This window comes from Cebus imitator, unplaced genomic scaffold, assembly GCF_001604975.1.
Source record: "Cebus imitator isolate Cc_AM_T3 unplaced genomic scaffold, Cebus_imitator-1.0 Scaffold96, whole genome shotgun sequence".
In the NCBI taxonomy this organism is placed as follows: domain Eukaryota; kingdom Metazoa; phylum Chordata; class Mammalia; order Primates; family Cebidae; genus Cebus; species Cebus imitator.
The window spans coordinates 1,502,960-1,516,567 of NW_016107411.1; the positions used below are offsets into that span (position 1 = coordinate 1,502,960).

General features: G+C 42.3%; 1 protein-coding gene across 1 annotated transcript in view; it reads right to left on the minus strand.

Annotated features, from left to right (window-relative positions):
- Positions 1 to 10,766: 10,766 nt before the first annotated feature.
- The window catches only part of TNFSF11 (TNF superfamily member 11), a 32,986-nt gene continuing 30,144 nt past the window's right edge, over positions 10,767 to 13,608 (minus strand). The window contains exon 5 of the mRNA XM_017536121.1: positions 10,767 to 12,285. Within this exon, the coding sequence (XP_017391610.1) occupies positions 11,864 to 12,285 (422 nt within the window). The 3' untranslated portion in view covers positions 10,767 to 11,863. The remainder of the gene's footprint in view (positions 12,286 to 13,608) is intronic.

Genomic DNA, 13,608 nt, shown 5'->3' on the forward strand with positions numbered 1-13,608 from the left:
ATCCTTTTCAGTGATGAGAGGGAAGTTACTGCTTATGGAAAGACTGGTGACTACAGTGCTACCTTTTACAAAGCCAAATTGAAAGGACCAGAGAGGCTGGTGCCTGAGGCACTGGAAATTTAAGAAGATGGGAATGGGGAGAATATATTTACTTCTTGATGCAGAAAGAAATCCATTTTTGGCTCCAGGGGTCATCTGTAGGAGTCAGGTTTCTAAGGGGGACTGTGAGCGAAAATAATAACCCCCATAAGTTTTTAGTTGGAATAGACCCCTGCTACAAAAGACAGATTAACAAGAGGAAAAATTAAACAAGTGTATTAACATGTAGATATCATATATAAGTGGCAGACACCCACAGAAGTAGTTCTCAAAGAGGTGGTTTTGAATTCCAGTTTATATAATATCAACAAATAACAGTAAATGTTTAGAGAAGTGAGAAAATAAAGACAAAAAGAAGAAGTTGAGTCTCTAAGGCAGCAACTTGTGGGGGAAGGCAAATAAATGAAAGGTAAAGGCTAGTTAGTCCCATTTGTTAATGTAGATTTCTCTGCTATTCAGGCTGATGCGGGTCTAAAGCTGTCTTCAGTGGCTAACTTTGTTCTCTCTGGTAGAGTAGGGAGGGGGGCAGGATGCATTTTGTTTTTGTAAATCTCTGCCCTGCTTTTAAGCAAATAGAGGGCAGAGAGCTTTCCTGCATCTGCTTCTTAATTGCCTTAAACTCGACAAGACTTCGTATTTCGGTTTGACATATTCTGATCTCCCACAACAGTTTCTTCTAACAAAGGGAGCTGTTCAGATATCAAGGGGGATTCTGGCGGACTTCAGGAATTCTTTTCACTGAGTGAGCTATGCAAGTCTGGGCCAGATTTGAACTGCTCAGGGCAGCCAAGAGGAGGCTTCCTGCCTCCAGCAGCAATGCAGCAACACGCTTCTCTGTCCTTTCATACACATTGTTCTCTCTCCTAAACAAATCTTCAACAGATATTTTAAAATATTGATTGATTGATTGATTGATTGAGACAAGGTCTCACTCTGTCACCCAGGCTGGAGTGCAGTGGTGCAATCTTGGCTCACTGCAACCTCTGCCTCCAGGGTTCAAGCAATTCTACCACCTCAGCCTCCTGAGTAGCTGGAATTACAGGCGTGTGCCATCACGCTTAGCTAATTTTTTTTTTTATTTTTAGTAGAGACAAGGTTTCATCATGGCCAGACTGGTTTCGAACTCCTGACCTCAAGTGATCTGCTCACCTGTACCTACCAAAGTGCTGAGATTACAGGTGTGAGCCACTGTGCCCAGCCTTAAAATATTTATTAAAAGTAGACTACATTGGTCTGCCCCATGTGGTTCAGGACCTACATTCTGATACATCCAGGACACTGAATGACAGCAAAAATCTCCCTAAATCTCCTGTAAAAACAAAAGTATGTCATAAGAATTGCTTGTTTTAATAACATAAAGGCTATCGATATTAACAGTGCATAAAATTTTCAAAGGATTTTATTGTAAAGCACAAATGAGAAAGATTTTCTCAACCCTATTTGCTTGTTTTTCTCCCTTTAGCCAGCTTTCGCTAACAAGAAATCTGAATTCTTCCAGTGCTCTTGGGCCACAATCTTAAAGCTCTTTTTAGGCCAGCAGATGCTCTACAGACATTGCAGCTTGTAGAGTTGGATGTTATGGGCCTATATCTGAGGCTTACTTAGGAATTCCTAGGTTTGAAATGTCAAGCTTTCTGTTTTAAAAGAAAGACTTTCTTACACCCTTAATATATCACACAAAAAATGTACTGCTGACTTTGAGTTCCTTTCAACAATCCATTAAAAACACAGACACACACACACACGCCCCTTACTAAACAGCCACCCCACAAGGATACCATCTTTACCCAAGCAGCTTACATGCTACAGGGACATTTCAATTAATTTATCTCTGTCTGCAGTGCTTACTCCCTTGTTGATGGCAGTAAACAAGGTGAACAAGCTGTCGAGTCATCTTTAAAAAATTAACTCCAAGCCTCTTGGGTTTGTTTAAGGCATTTAGAAAAACATCTTCCTTTCATACTGCCCAGTTTCCTCATCTTGTCTTCTGGAATCAGGAAGAAGGGTGAGAAGACAAGTGTTTAGAGGGAATGATGGGGTGTTGGATGTTAAGCAGGGTTTTCTAACCCGTAATTCTGAATACAATCTAAGTCAAAGGCTGTAAACGATGAAGGGCAGCACTCTGGGGAGAAGTAGCTTCTTCCCATTCTAAAAAGCCAGCTCCTGGCTCGTCTCTCCTCCAGCTGATGTGCTTTTCCCAAGCCCCTAGTAAAAATGCACAGGCCTGCAGCCCTGAGCCTAATTCATTTAGTGCTAAAAGCTGCAATCTCATTTCTCTACTGAAAAGATCAGTTTTAACACTCTTTATTACTGAATTCAATGGCGGTGTAACAACAGTCGCTAAAATTTTGAAAAGAAGAAAACATTCATAATCCCACCTCTCCAACATAGCAAGATTCTCATGTTTGTCCCTCCCCTCTGGGATCTGTCTCCCGGAAGTCACCCTTTTAGAAATGTGCAGATCTAGGCATTCGCATCATTCTTTATTTTACTTATTGTTTTCCCAGTGTCAGACTCTTCCTAGTAGGTTTCCCAGCTCCTCTCTGGGAGCCAGGGAAAGATTTCAGTGTGCCTGGCCCCATTAACACTTGGGGTTGGGACACAGTCCTGTGGAGGGTGTTGCAGGCTGAATGACCCCAGCCTGCATTTGGGGTGACCCCAAAAAGATATATCCATGTCCTAAAGCCTAGAACCTGTGAATATGGCCTTGTTTATGAAGAGTCATTGCAGATGTAATTAAGGAGCTTGAAATGAAAACATTCTGGATTAACAGGGCAGACCCTAAATCCAGTGACCAGTGCCCTTTTTACCAGTGATGAATCCGTGTGAGTCTGCAGCAATCTCAGCTCTTGCCTCAGAAGAGTTTGACTGAAGGGGGCGTAAGGCAGAAGGAGAGACCAAGGCAAGTTTAGAGCAGGAGTGAAAGTCTATTAAAAAGCTTTAGAGCAGGAGGGAAAGGAAGTAAAGTACACGTGGAGGAGGGCCAGGTGGGCAACTTGAGAGATCAAGTGCACGATTTGACGTTTGACTTGGGGTTTAGTCCTTGGCATACTTCTGGGATCTTGCATTCCTTCTCCCCGAGTTTTCCCTGAGGATGGGCTGGGCGCATGCGCAGTGGCCTGCCAGCACTTGGACGGGGCTGCATGGCAGTGTGGGTACTAAAGCTGTACACATGTTCACTTGAGGCATTCTTCCCTTACAGGTGGAGCATTCCTAGAGGTAGGTCATATACTAATTAAACGCCGCCATTTTGCTTCCTAGTGCGCATGTGTGAGCCCACTCCGTCAACTCTTGTAGATCTTACCCGGAAGCTCCTAATCACCAGTTTCAGGTGTTGCTGTCTATTGGGAGAGTGCCTTTCCCTGGCGCCGGCTGCAATCAATTATTTTAGAGAGTTTGACAACTACCTGATCATCCTCTGACGGTCGTCTGACGTTCCTGGTTGGGGGTGTTCTCCTGCGCTACTCAAGTCTGACTAGCTACCTACTGTAACACCCTTATAATAAGCAAAAATAGGCTGAGCACTGTGGCTCATGCGTATAATCCTAGGACGTTGGGAGATCTAGGTGGGCAGATCACATGAGGCCAGGAGTTCAAGACCAGCCTGGCCAACGTGGTGAAACCCTGCCTCTGCTAAAAATACAAAATTAGGTAGGCATAGTGGTGCATGCCTGTAATCCCAGCTGCTTGGGTAAGAATCGCTTTAACCTGGGAGGTGAAGGCTGTAGTGAGCCAAGATTATGCTACTGAAAAAAAAAAAAAAAAAAGGCAAAAACAGAAAAGACACAGAAAGAAGGGGAGAAGGCCATGTGAAGACAGAGGCAGAGACTGGAGTGACACAGCCAAAAAAACTCCTAGAGCCACCAGAAGCTGGAAAAGGCAAAGAAGGATTCTTCCCAGATCCTCCAAGAGGGAACCTAACCCTGCCAGTACCTTGCTTTCAGACTTCTGGCTCCAGAACTGCACAAGAACAAATTATTGTTGTTTTAGGCCACCAAGTTTGTCATTATTTGTTACAGCAGCCCTAGCAAACTAACACGGAAGGTAATAGCCTTTCACAGTTTCAGGGAAGAGATTTCATAGCTTCTTTCTCAATTTGCCCTCCAGGGGAGCCTGTCTTCCTATCTGGCCCATTCTACCCAGGGATCATGGGCACCTGGGGTTTCCTCCCACACCTACAGCTCCCTGGTGTCTTGACAGGTGGCACTGCCTATACCCCCAGCCACCTGAGTCTGACGCACTTCTAGAGATTCTGCTAGTCTTCTTCCAGAGCCAAATCCCTGTTTTGGAGACCTTGACCACACACAGAAATTGTTCCCATGTTAATTGCCCTTAGGCCTGAACTGACAGTGTCTCACCCCCAAGTTGCACACTTATCTCTTTCCCACGGACCAGACACTCATCACTGCTTCTGTGCTATTGACTTGTGCCTGAATTCAAGATAAGACCTGCCTTTTGGAGTATGTGCCACCTGTGTTGGTGATGCTGTAGAAGACAGGGAAATGGAAGGTGCTGCACCTGTCCTGCACATGCTGTATGTATCTGTTGCTCTCTGGGGGTCTTTCTTTCCCCTGTTGCTATAGATAATGTCTCTCTGAACCTTGGCTATTTAGGTAAACTTACACAAACTCTTATCTCCTATTTCATGACTTAATTCTTCATTTAGAAATTTTTAAAAATCCTGTTTATTATTGAGTGTCACTTGTGTGTGGACTTTTCCTCTTTCATCTATTACAGTTTAAGATATTTTCCTTCTAAATTTGAACAAGCTACTTTATATCTGACCTAAGTGTCCTCAGTGCAGCATGACAGTTAACTTTAGGTGTCAAGTTAACTGGGCTGAGGGATGCCCAGATAGCTGGCAAAACATGATTTCGGGGTGTGTCTGTGAAGGACTGTCTGGGAGATTAGCATTGGAATCAGTGGACTGAGCGAAGAAGACCCATCCCCCACAGAGTGGGTGGGCATCACCCAATCCATCGAAGGACTGAATAGAACAAAAAAGACAGAGGAAGAGCTAATTTGCTCTTGCAGCTTGAATTGGAATATTCATTTTCTCCTGCTCTTAGACATTAGCAATCCTGGTTCTCAGGCCTTCAGAATCAGACCTGGACTTACATCATCAGCTCCCCTAGTTCCCAGCATTTGGGTTTGAACTAGAACTACACCACTGGCTTTCCTCAGCCTTCGGTTTGCAGAAAGGGAACTTCCCAACCTATACCAATACTGAGCGCACTGACTGACACAAGAAGGCCTCCCTGCCCAGAGAAGGTTAAAGGACCTTGCCTCAAGGTACCAGCATCTCCACCCCTGAGATCGGGTCGTGGTCTTGTGCTTCCCTCTGCGCCTGCCTCTGTAGCCTGCTCCATTCCTTATCTTGCAGCACCAGTCAGACTCTGCCTTTCCACTGGCTCCCACCAGGAATGCAACAATAACAAACTCATGAGGATGCTGGTAACTTTACCAAAGACTTCAGAGTCACCACTATGGTTCTCTGCTCTTGGCCCACCTGTGCCTCCTGCCATCACCCACATGATCGTCCTGTGGCCCCCTGGCATGCAGGCAGAACACCATGCTAAGTGCCAGCCCTACAGATCCCCTGAGAAAAGCTCCATCTAGCTGGTGTACTTTACTCTGCACTTTGGAGCTCTAGGGAGTAGTAGTTTCTCCATCTTATTGCATATTTATTAAAGAGATGAACCCTTTCAAATTGATTAAGCTCTAATCCTTGGGCAAAATCACATTCACCATTAGAAGTAAGAAGTAAACACAAATCCATCCAGGTAGCAGTCACCTGCAGAGCCAGGATGTCCTAGTGTAGGGTGGGTGAATTGTGCATGCGCGTGTGTGTGTGCACGCATGTGTGCATGTGTGCGTGTGTGTGTGCATGTGTGCGTGTGTGTGCACATTTGCGTGTGTGTGTGTGTGTGGGAAGGATCCAAAGAGTGGAGGTAAAAAGGAATGCATATGAGCCTTTTCCCAACCCCAAAATAATCTCTAGAAAACATGCAGCCCACACCAGCACATTGTAGTTATCCAAATGTCATCAAAATATAGTTTCATTCATATTTCAATGAAAATAAACCCTCACTGAGTTAGGTGAGCTCAACAGCTCATTGCTTGTGCTTCTACTGTGGCATTTATTTCATTACAATTTGTTTATGGCTTGGCTTTTAAATATTTATTTCATCCCTGGACTCTTAAGTTTGTTGTATCTATACTCGGTTGAATAGCGTCCCCTCAAAATTTATGTCCATCTGAACAGGTGCAGACTTAATCAAGGTAAGGTGAGTGAGCCCTAAATCCAATGGCCGGTGTCCTTGTAAGAAGAGAGATATTTGGAGACACAGAGAACACACAAACACAGAAAACACACAGGGAGGAAGAACCATGTGAAGACACGGTAAGGAAGGCATGTGAAGACAGAGGCAGAGGCTGGAGTGATGCAGCTGCAAGGAAAAGAACAGCCGGGGGGCCAGCAGCCACCACAAGCTGGGAGGAGCAACAAAGCGTTTCTCCTGAGAGTCTTCAGGGGGCTGTGGTCCCACTCACACCTTGATTTTGGACTTCTAGCCTCCAGAACTGTGAGAAAACATATTTCTTTTGTTTTAAGCCAGACAGTTTGTGATCATTTGTTATCTAGGCAGCTGTAGGGAATTCATACAATATCTATTCTGGTATTGCTCACAACACAGAGCACAGTACTTTGCTTAATGTGGGCCCTGCACAGCATCTAGAGAGAGAACAAAGCATAAACTTTGGGCAAAGACATAGCAAATGGGCTAGGAGGATCGTGACAGTGACTCCTATTTGTTGAGCCCATGTCTTATGCCAATCCTTATGACTCAGCTCAGACAGGATGACTCCTGCTTCACAAGGCAGGAAACTGAACCTAAATGATGGCCACCTGCTAAGGGTACCAGGCAGTGGAGATCAGACTTTAAGCCTGTGTCTGGCTGACACCTAAATCTGCAATCTTTCTTTCAAAAGATGTTCACATCTCATGAGGTGTTTTGTTCCATCAACCCGAGGTTGAGATCACACTTCTGAGAAAATGAAGTGTCTACAGAATCCATAGGAAAAGGAAGAAACTGGCATTTGCCCAAGAGAGTGATATCCCCTGATTCTAGAACACTTGTAGGGGAGGCTGAAGTATCTATCAATTTTTATAGAAGACTTCTTGCCTCTGAAACCACCTCTGATCTCCTGGATGCTGCTAATGGAGTAACTTCTAGCTCACTCCTTTGACAACTGAAAGAGACACATCTAAGAATTTTCAAAACAGAAGACTCTACAAGCTTTCTTTACAGACATTGAAAGCCAGTAGCCATATGAATAATGTTATAACTTGTCCACATCTGATGATATCAAGAGACTGCCACTGGAAACAGGCAGAGCGCTGGTCAAGGTGCAATAATGACAAGCCCCTGCAAAGGAAATCAGTCAACAAAGGAGAGGGGAGGTGATGGTAGAGGATTAGGAAATGAAAATTTTAAATTACAGGAAGAATAGAAGTATCATAAAAGTGTTATTAATCAAAAGGATAGATTTCTGCCTTATAGCTGAAATCTAACACTCACTGTGTATACACTTTTTATTGTAAAAAAGTGACACAAGGCTAAATCATAACAATGTGAATCAATAACAAATTAGCATTTATAAATGCAGCTACTGGGAAACATATTTCAATTTCATGGCAAGGAAACAGAAGAATCGATTAACAAAGCCAAAAGTGAAGCAAGCGTATGTTTGGCCAGGCTACACACACAACTGCAGTTTGAGTCACAGTTGTGCTCCCAAGATGTACAAGTATAACCTGATGCCACTGGCTCAAGCCAAACCAATAATCAGACCCAAAGAGAAAGGATATGCATGAGGTGCTCAGCTTCCCCCCAAAGGCACTGGGGAAATAGACCATCTTCTCTGGATATTTTTTTCTAGGATGGCCTAATGGAGATGAATAGAGAAAAATAAATAGGCAAAGAAGGGGAAACAAATATACTAAACAAGAATTGCTGCACATGTGGCACTATGAAAGGTGCAAGAGTGCATGGTCTGGTGTAGTTGTAAGTCATTTCAAGGAGACAGATGGCTTCAAATTTAACACTCTTTCCTTCCTTCAGATTTGGCATGTGTTAGGAAGAAGATTGAAATGAAGTCATTAAAATGAGCAAACAATTCAGTTTGCCATTGTATGTGTTGATTTTCTGACATGATTTTGTCACACCTCAACACACTTAGCTGTCAGTAAGTGCTGACATGACCTGGTTCCATCTCCATTAGAGGGAGCAGCCTCCTTATTCCCCAAGGCCCACCACGGAAATGAAATGATCATCTGAGGCAAGAGCCAGGCATTGGGGGAAAAAGGAAAAGAAAAAAGGGAAGAGTTCAAACACACACAAAAGGGTAAAAGGGATGATTGAGAAGAAAAAGCAGCAGTGGAAAAGTAGCATGTGAAGGGGAAAGTAGGGTATTGCATCCTGTATTTTAGCCCCTGCAACGCAGCCTGGCAAGCCTGGAGCATGACTAGAACAAAGAAAACGTCTTTTCCATACCTCCTGGCATAGCCACTTGCTACCATTGCCTCCTTCAAGACATAGGCTGGTTTATACTCACTTTTCATTAAGTCATAGATTCATTCCAGCAAAGCGCTAAAACATCTCTCACCTGCTATGGTGCTAATGTACATAAAATTCACATTACAGGCAGGCTCCATTATTGGGGTCTTCTATAGACAAGACCCTTGCCTTCGCAGGCCCTCTACCATGTTAGTTCAATTTGACTGGTGCCACCATGTCTCACCTCACTAGATCCTGTTTGTTTGTTTGTTTTTTCCATTCCCAGACCTTGGATTTTAGCTTGTCTTTGAGAGACTGCACATTTAGTTACCTCTAAGTTAAAAATGGTAATGGATATTCTTTATTCACTTTCAAAGCTTTTTTTTAAACCCCACTTCCTATCCAGTTTGATTTCTTTTTCAGACATTCTGTGACTCCCAAGATGGGTTCCATAGCCTCCTCTCTGCTCCCACAGCACACTGTGTATGTCCATATCCTAGGACTGGCCACACACACGCTTACAAGGCTGGCTCCCAGCCTTGAATGGAAGAATGGAACTAGAATGGAAACTCCTCAAGGGCAGGGAGAGTGTCATAGCATCCACAGTGCCTGGCACAGTGCCTAGCACATAGCTGATACTCAAGAAATGATACAGAACAAATGAATGAATGTCATTCACCTTTGGAAATGACAGATTTGAAACTGTGCCTATAAACTTTATAAAATTAACCAGGGAAGCAAGGAGGGGGAAAACAAAAATAAACCACACTTCCAGCACAGTCAGCATCCATCACTAGGTCAGTTTGCTCTCTGACCCCTTCCTCATAGTTGTTTGCCTATTTTCTTAGAATCACGTAGACTCTAAGGTTATAGTTCCCTTTAACTGCTCCATAGACAACAGCTTGAACATCACAAAATGTTAAATTTTCCCTTTGAGATATTCTTTCAGGTCCTGCATATCAGCAAAACTACTGATGCCAGCTGAAGAGGACCCCATGAGAAACTCCTTCACCAAGGAATGCAGTTTCCATATACTAATGATTTCATCCCTTTCACCCAATCCTGTAAATGACCCCAATTTTCTAACCCCTCACTCTCCCTTATCTACTTAAAAATCCAAGCCCAGAACTCCTTGGGGGAGATGAATCTAAGTTTCCTTCCATCCCCTTACTTGGTGCCCTGAGATAATTAACTATTTCTCTGCTGCAAATCCTGCTGTCTCAGTGTACCTGGACTGTCACTGTGCAGTGGGCACATGAACCTGTTAGTCCTGTAACAGAGTCGTATTGAGAGCCAGGGTAGCTAATGAGGCACTTGACATAATAAGACACTGCCAGCGGAGAGTAAAGAAACTCTCTGATTGCTTATCAAAATTAATTTTTCCCTAAACCAAGGCTCAGCAATTGGGACATACAACACAGAAGTCATATTTTGTACCAGTTGACCTCAGATGTACTGATGATTTTTAAATAGTAGGCCTATTTTGGCCAACAATTGAGTTTCACCATTGTAGCTCTGCTGTTTGAAATTTACAATTTCTTCTTTGTAACATCTGCTCTTTCTTCTCCTTCTATCCTGTCACAGCCTTCTAGAAACATTTATCCATAAATGAAAAGTGCCTTAGACTGTGGTGTACAGTGCATTCCCAAGCTGCTCATTTTCTTATACCTCTCCCACACAAGTAGCCAACCTGGGTCAGACAGCTTTCCTGTATAAATTTCCATGAGAACAAGAGTCCAGGACTCTGTTAATTATTCCTTACCACAGTCAGGTATAAAATGTTGAGGTGTTCCTCCAGGTCAAACAGTTATTCTTTAAAACGTTACAAACTTATACAAAGCACCATATTTTTCTCACAATATCAGCATAATACAAACTTTGCTTTCTTGAGTGAATCCTCCATTTTCTATGTGAATATATCCTTGCATACAAATTCCTTGAAAATTACTTTTCAAGTTCCAAGGATCATTAATTTAATTGAATCTGCTTCTAATTTTTAATTAAATCTGCATTTCTCCCAGTAACCTTTGGAAAGAGAAGCCACATTACCATATTGAAAAGAATAGGATCACAGAGCAAAAGAGACATGAACAAGTACAAAATCACAAGGCAGGTTTTCATATAAATTTATTTTTGTACCAAAAAAATTAATATTCAAAGGCAATGTTTTTATTGTACAGTATAAAATAACATTTACTAAATTAAAATTGGATTTTTTTTTTGCTGATAAACCACTAATAACTTTTCTATTTTGAAAAAAACAAAAAATTTACAATTTGCAGCACTTGTAGAAAAACACCTGTTCAACAATTATATAAATACTCTTGACAGATTTCAGTGGCCCATTATGTATCCTCTTTGGCAATGTCAGCTTTCTAAAGTCAATTAGTTTCTAAATTTGAAAGGCACCTGGTGGCCGACATCCTGCTTATTATTCAAGGCATCCATGTTAATTTTTTTGCACAGGCTTGACAAGTCTGAAAAATCTATTCAGTTAAAAAGAATGAAGAAATACACTGCATTTGATATTAGGAAACAACATCTTCCCCCTCCTTAGCTGCAAGCTTTCCCCAGGGGATTTACAAAGTGCACCAGTTAAATATGTCTGTACATTTAAAACATTAAATATGTCAACAGCAAGACATTTTTAAATATTTTGAATCAAATACTATAGCACAAATATAATTTACAATAATTGGCACAGAAAACATTACATCTGAAATATAACTTTAGATATTATATAAAAATACATATATTTTCTCTCCTCATTAGAAAAAGTATTTTTTGCAGGTTCCAGCATGATGTAACAATTCAAAAGAATTTACCCCTTCAGATGGTCCTTCAGTTGCACTAGATGATACCCTCTCCACTTTGGCTGCATAGGGGCACATAAGCAGGGACTGTCCCCTCCCGTAGCCCACATGCAGGTTTTCATAAGGTCAACCCATAATTGCTCCAGTCTGGCTTAATTCTAGGAATTCATTACAAAATTTAAAAACCATTGTGTAACACACCATGAGTCCAACATCTCCCACTGGCTGTAAATACGCGTGTTCTCTATAGGGTCAAGAGCTCGGTTACTGAGTCTCGTACTGTTGGGGCCATGCCTCGTAGTAGTCTCACACACCTATCTACATCCTTCTTGGCTTGTTTTTAAAAAAGTTTCCAAACATCCAGGAAATACATAACACTCCACAAAATGGGGCTCAATCTATATCTCGAACCTTAAAAGCCCCAAAGTACGTTGCATCCTGATCTGGATCCAGTAGGGAGGGGTTGGAGACCTCAACGCTGATTTCCTCACCAGACCGTAGCTTAAAAAATCCTCCAACGTTTATGGAATAAAAATGGTATTCAGAATTCCCTGACCAATATTTGGTGCTTCCTCCTTTCATCAGGGTCTGAGAACGTGGGATTTTGACGCTGGTTTTAGTTACGTACACCATTAGCTGAAGATACTCCGTGGCTAGGTCTCCTGAAGTTTCATGATGTCGAAAGCAAATGTTGGCATACAGGTAATAAAAGCCGTCCTGATTAACTATTAGTTTTCCGTTGTTAAAAGTCATGTTGGAGATCTTGGCCCAACCCCGATCATGGTACCAAGAAGATAGACTCACTTTGCGCGAACCTGTGGAGAAGAGATTTAAAATTCACTCCTTAAATGAGAAGGACATCTTCACAATTCTATGAGGTTAGGGAGAAAAAGAGCATAGCATTCATTATTCCAATGGGAGAATAACTTCTTGGGATTTCTTTTCTAGAAGGGGAGAATACATTCAGATTAGGCACAGTAGAGGGTACGAAGACAAAAATTCATTTTTCCTGCCCTCAAGGAGCCTGCAATGCACAGGGGTAAGTACGATATGTGTTCAGATCAGAAGTAAGGCATGGGTACCAATAGGCAAGGTTCAGTAACTCCTATGGGAGTTCAAAGCAGGGAGAGACAAGAACAACATTCCACCCCTGAGGATCAAGAATGTCTTTGTGGAGTTGCTGCTAAGCCTGAGAACTTAAGAGAAATGGGATTCAGCCACACAGATTGGAGCAGAACGGTCGTTCCAGGTTGAAAGAAGAGTTTAGCCAAAAGCAACTGAGATAGGAAAGCAAGAAACTTGGATAGGAAGACAATTTCCATGTGTCACAAGTCTCAACCTTCTCTTTTAATTCATGAAGAGGGAAAGTAGAAGGGGATGAAAAACTGGGTCATAGTAACTTTGGCTGAAAGGTCAGACATCTAAAGTCTATTCTCATCATCTATTTTCTTCACCTCCAGTAGCCCAAATGTCTCCCTCCTTGGGTTACACAACTGAAAAGCTATCCCCAGAGAGGCTCAAAAAGAACATATTCTTGACATTGCACTCCCTAGCTTAACAACTTCACACAATCCTTTCTGACCAAAGGTCTGTAAAGCTTCTCCTGACAGACCAGAATTCTTGTTTAGCCCCTACTCACACCTGAAGTGATGTGACACCTGGTCCTCTTGCTACAGCTCTGAGCAGTAAAAATTTCAAAAGTAGCTTCTAAACCAGCAGCATGTCCAATGCTTTTTGTATTTCGGGTCCTTGGTGTATTTTCCTGGGTCATTAAAAATTGGGAGTACCTCTATGATAAACCCAATTAATCAAACATTTGTATCTATGTGGACACTATTATTCAACTGGAAAAGCTGGTAATTAATGGTGGGAAAGTTGTAATACTGTGGAAAGTCCAAAAATGCATTTTTCCTCCAGAGGAGTTTGTAAATACTTATGCTAAACTAAGGTCATCATCGGTTTGAAATCAGGAAAACAAAACAGAGTTGAGTCTCAGACTGGAGCTGGGAGAATTTCTGCAGAGATCTATCAAAACCGACAACTCTGGTCAGAGTGAATCCTTATGAGCGCCTCCTAGAGAAAGAAACACACACTAGTTATCTTCCCAGCCTAGCCTGGATTTGAGGGGCCTTGAGCAT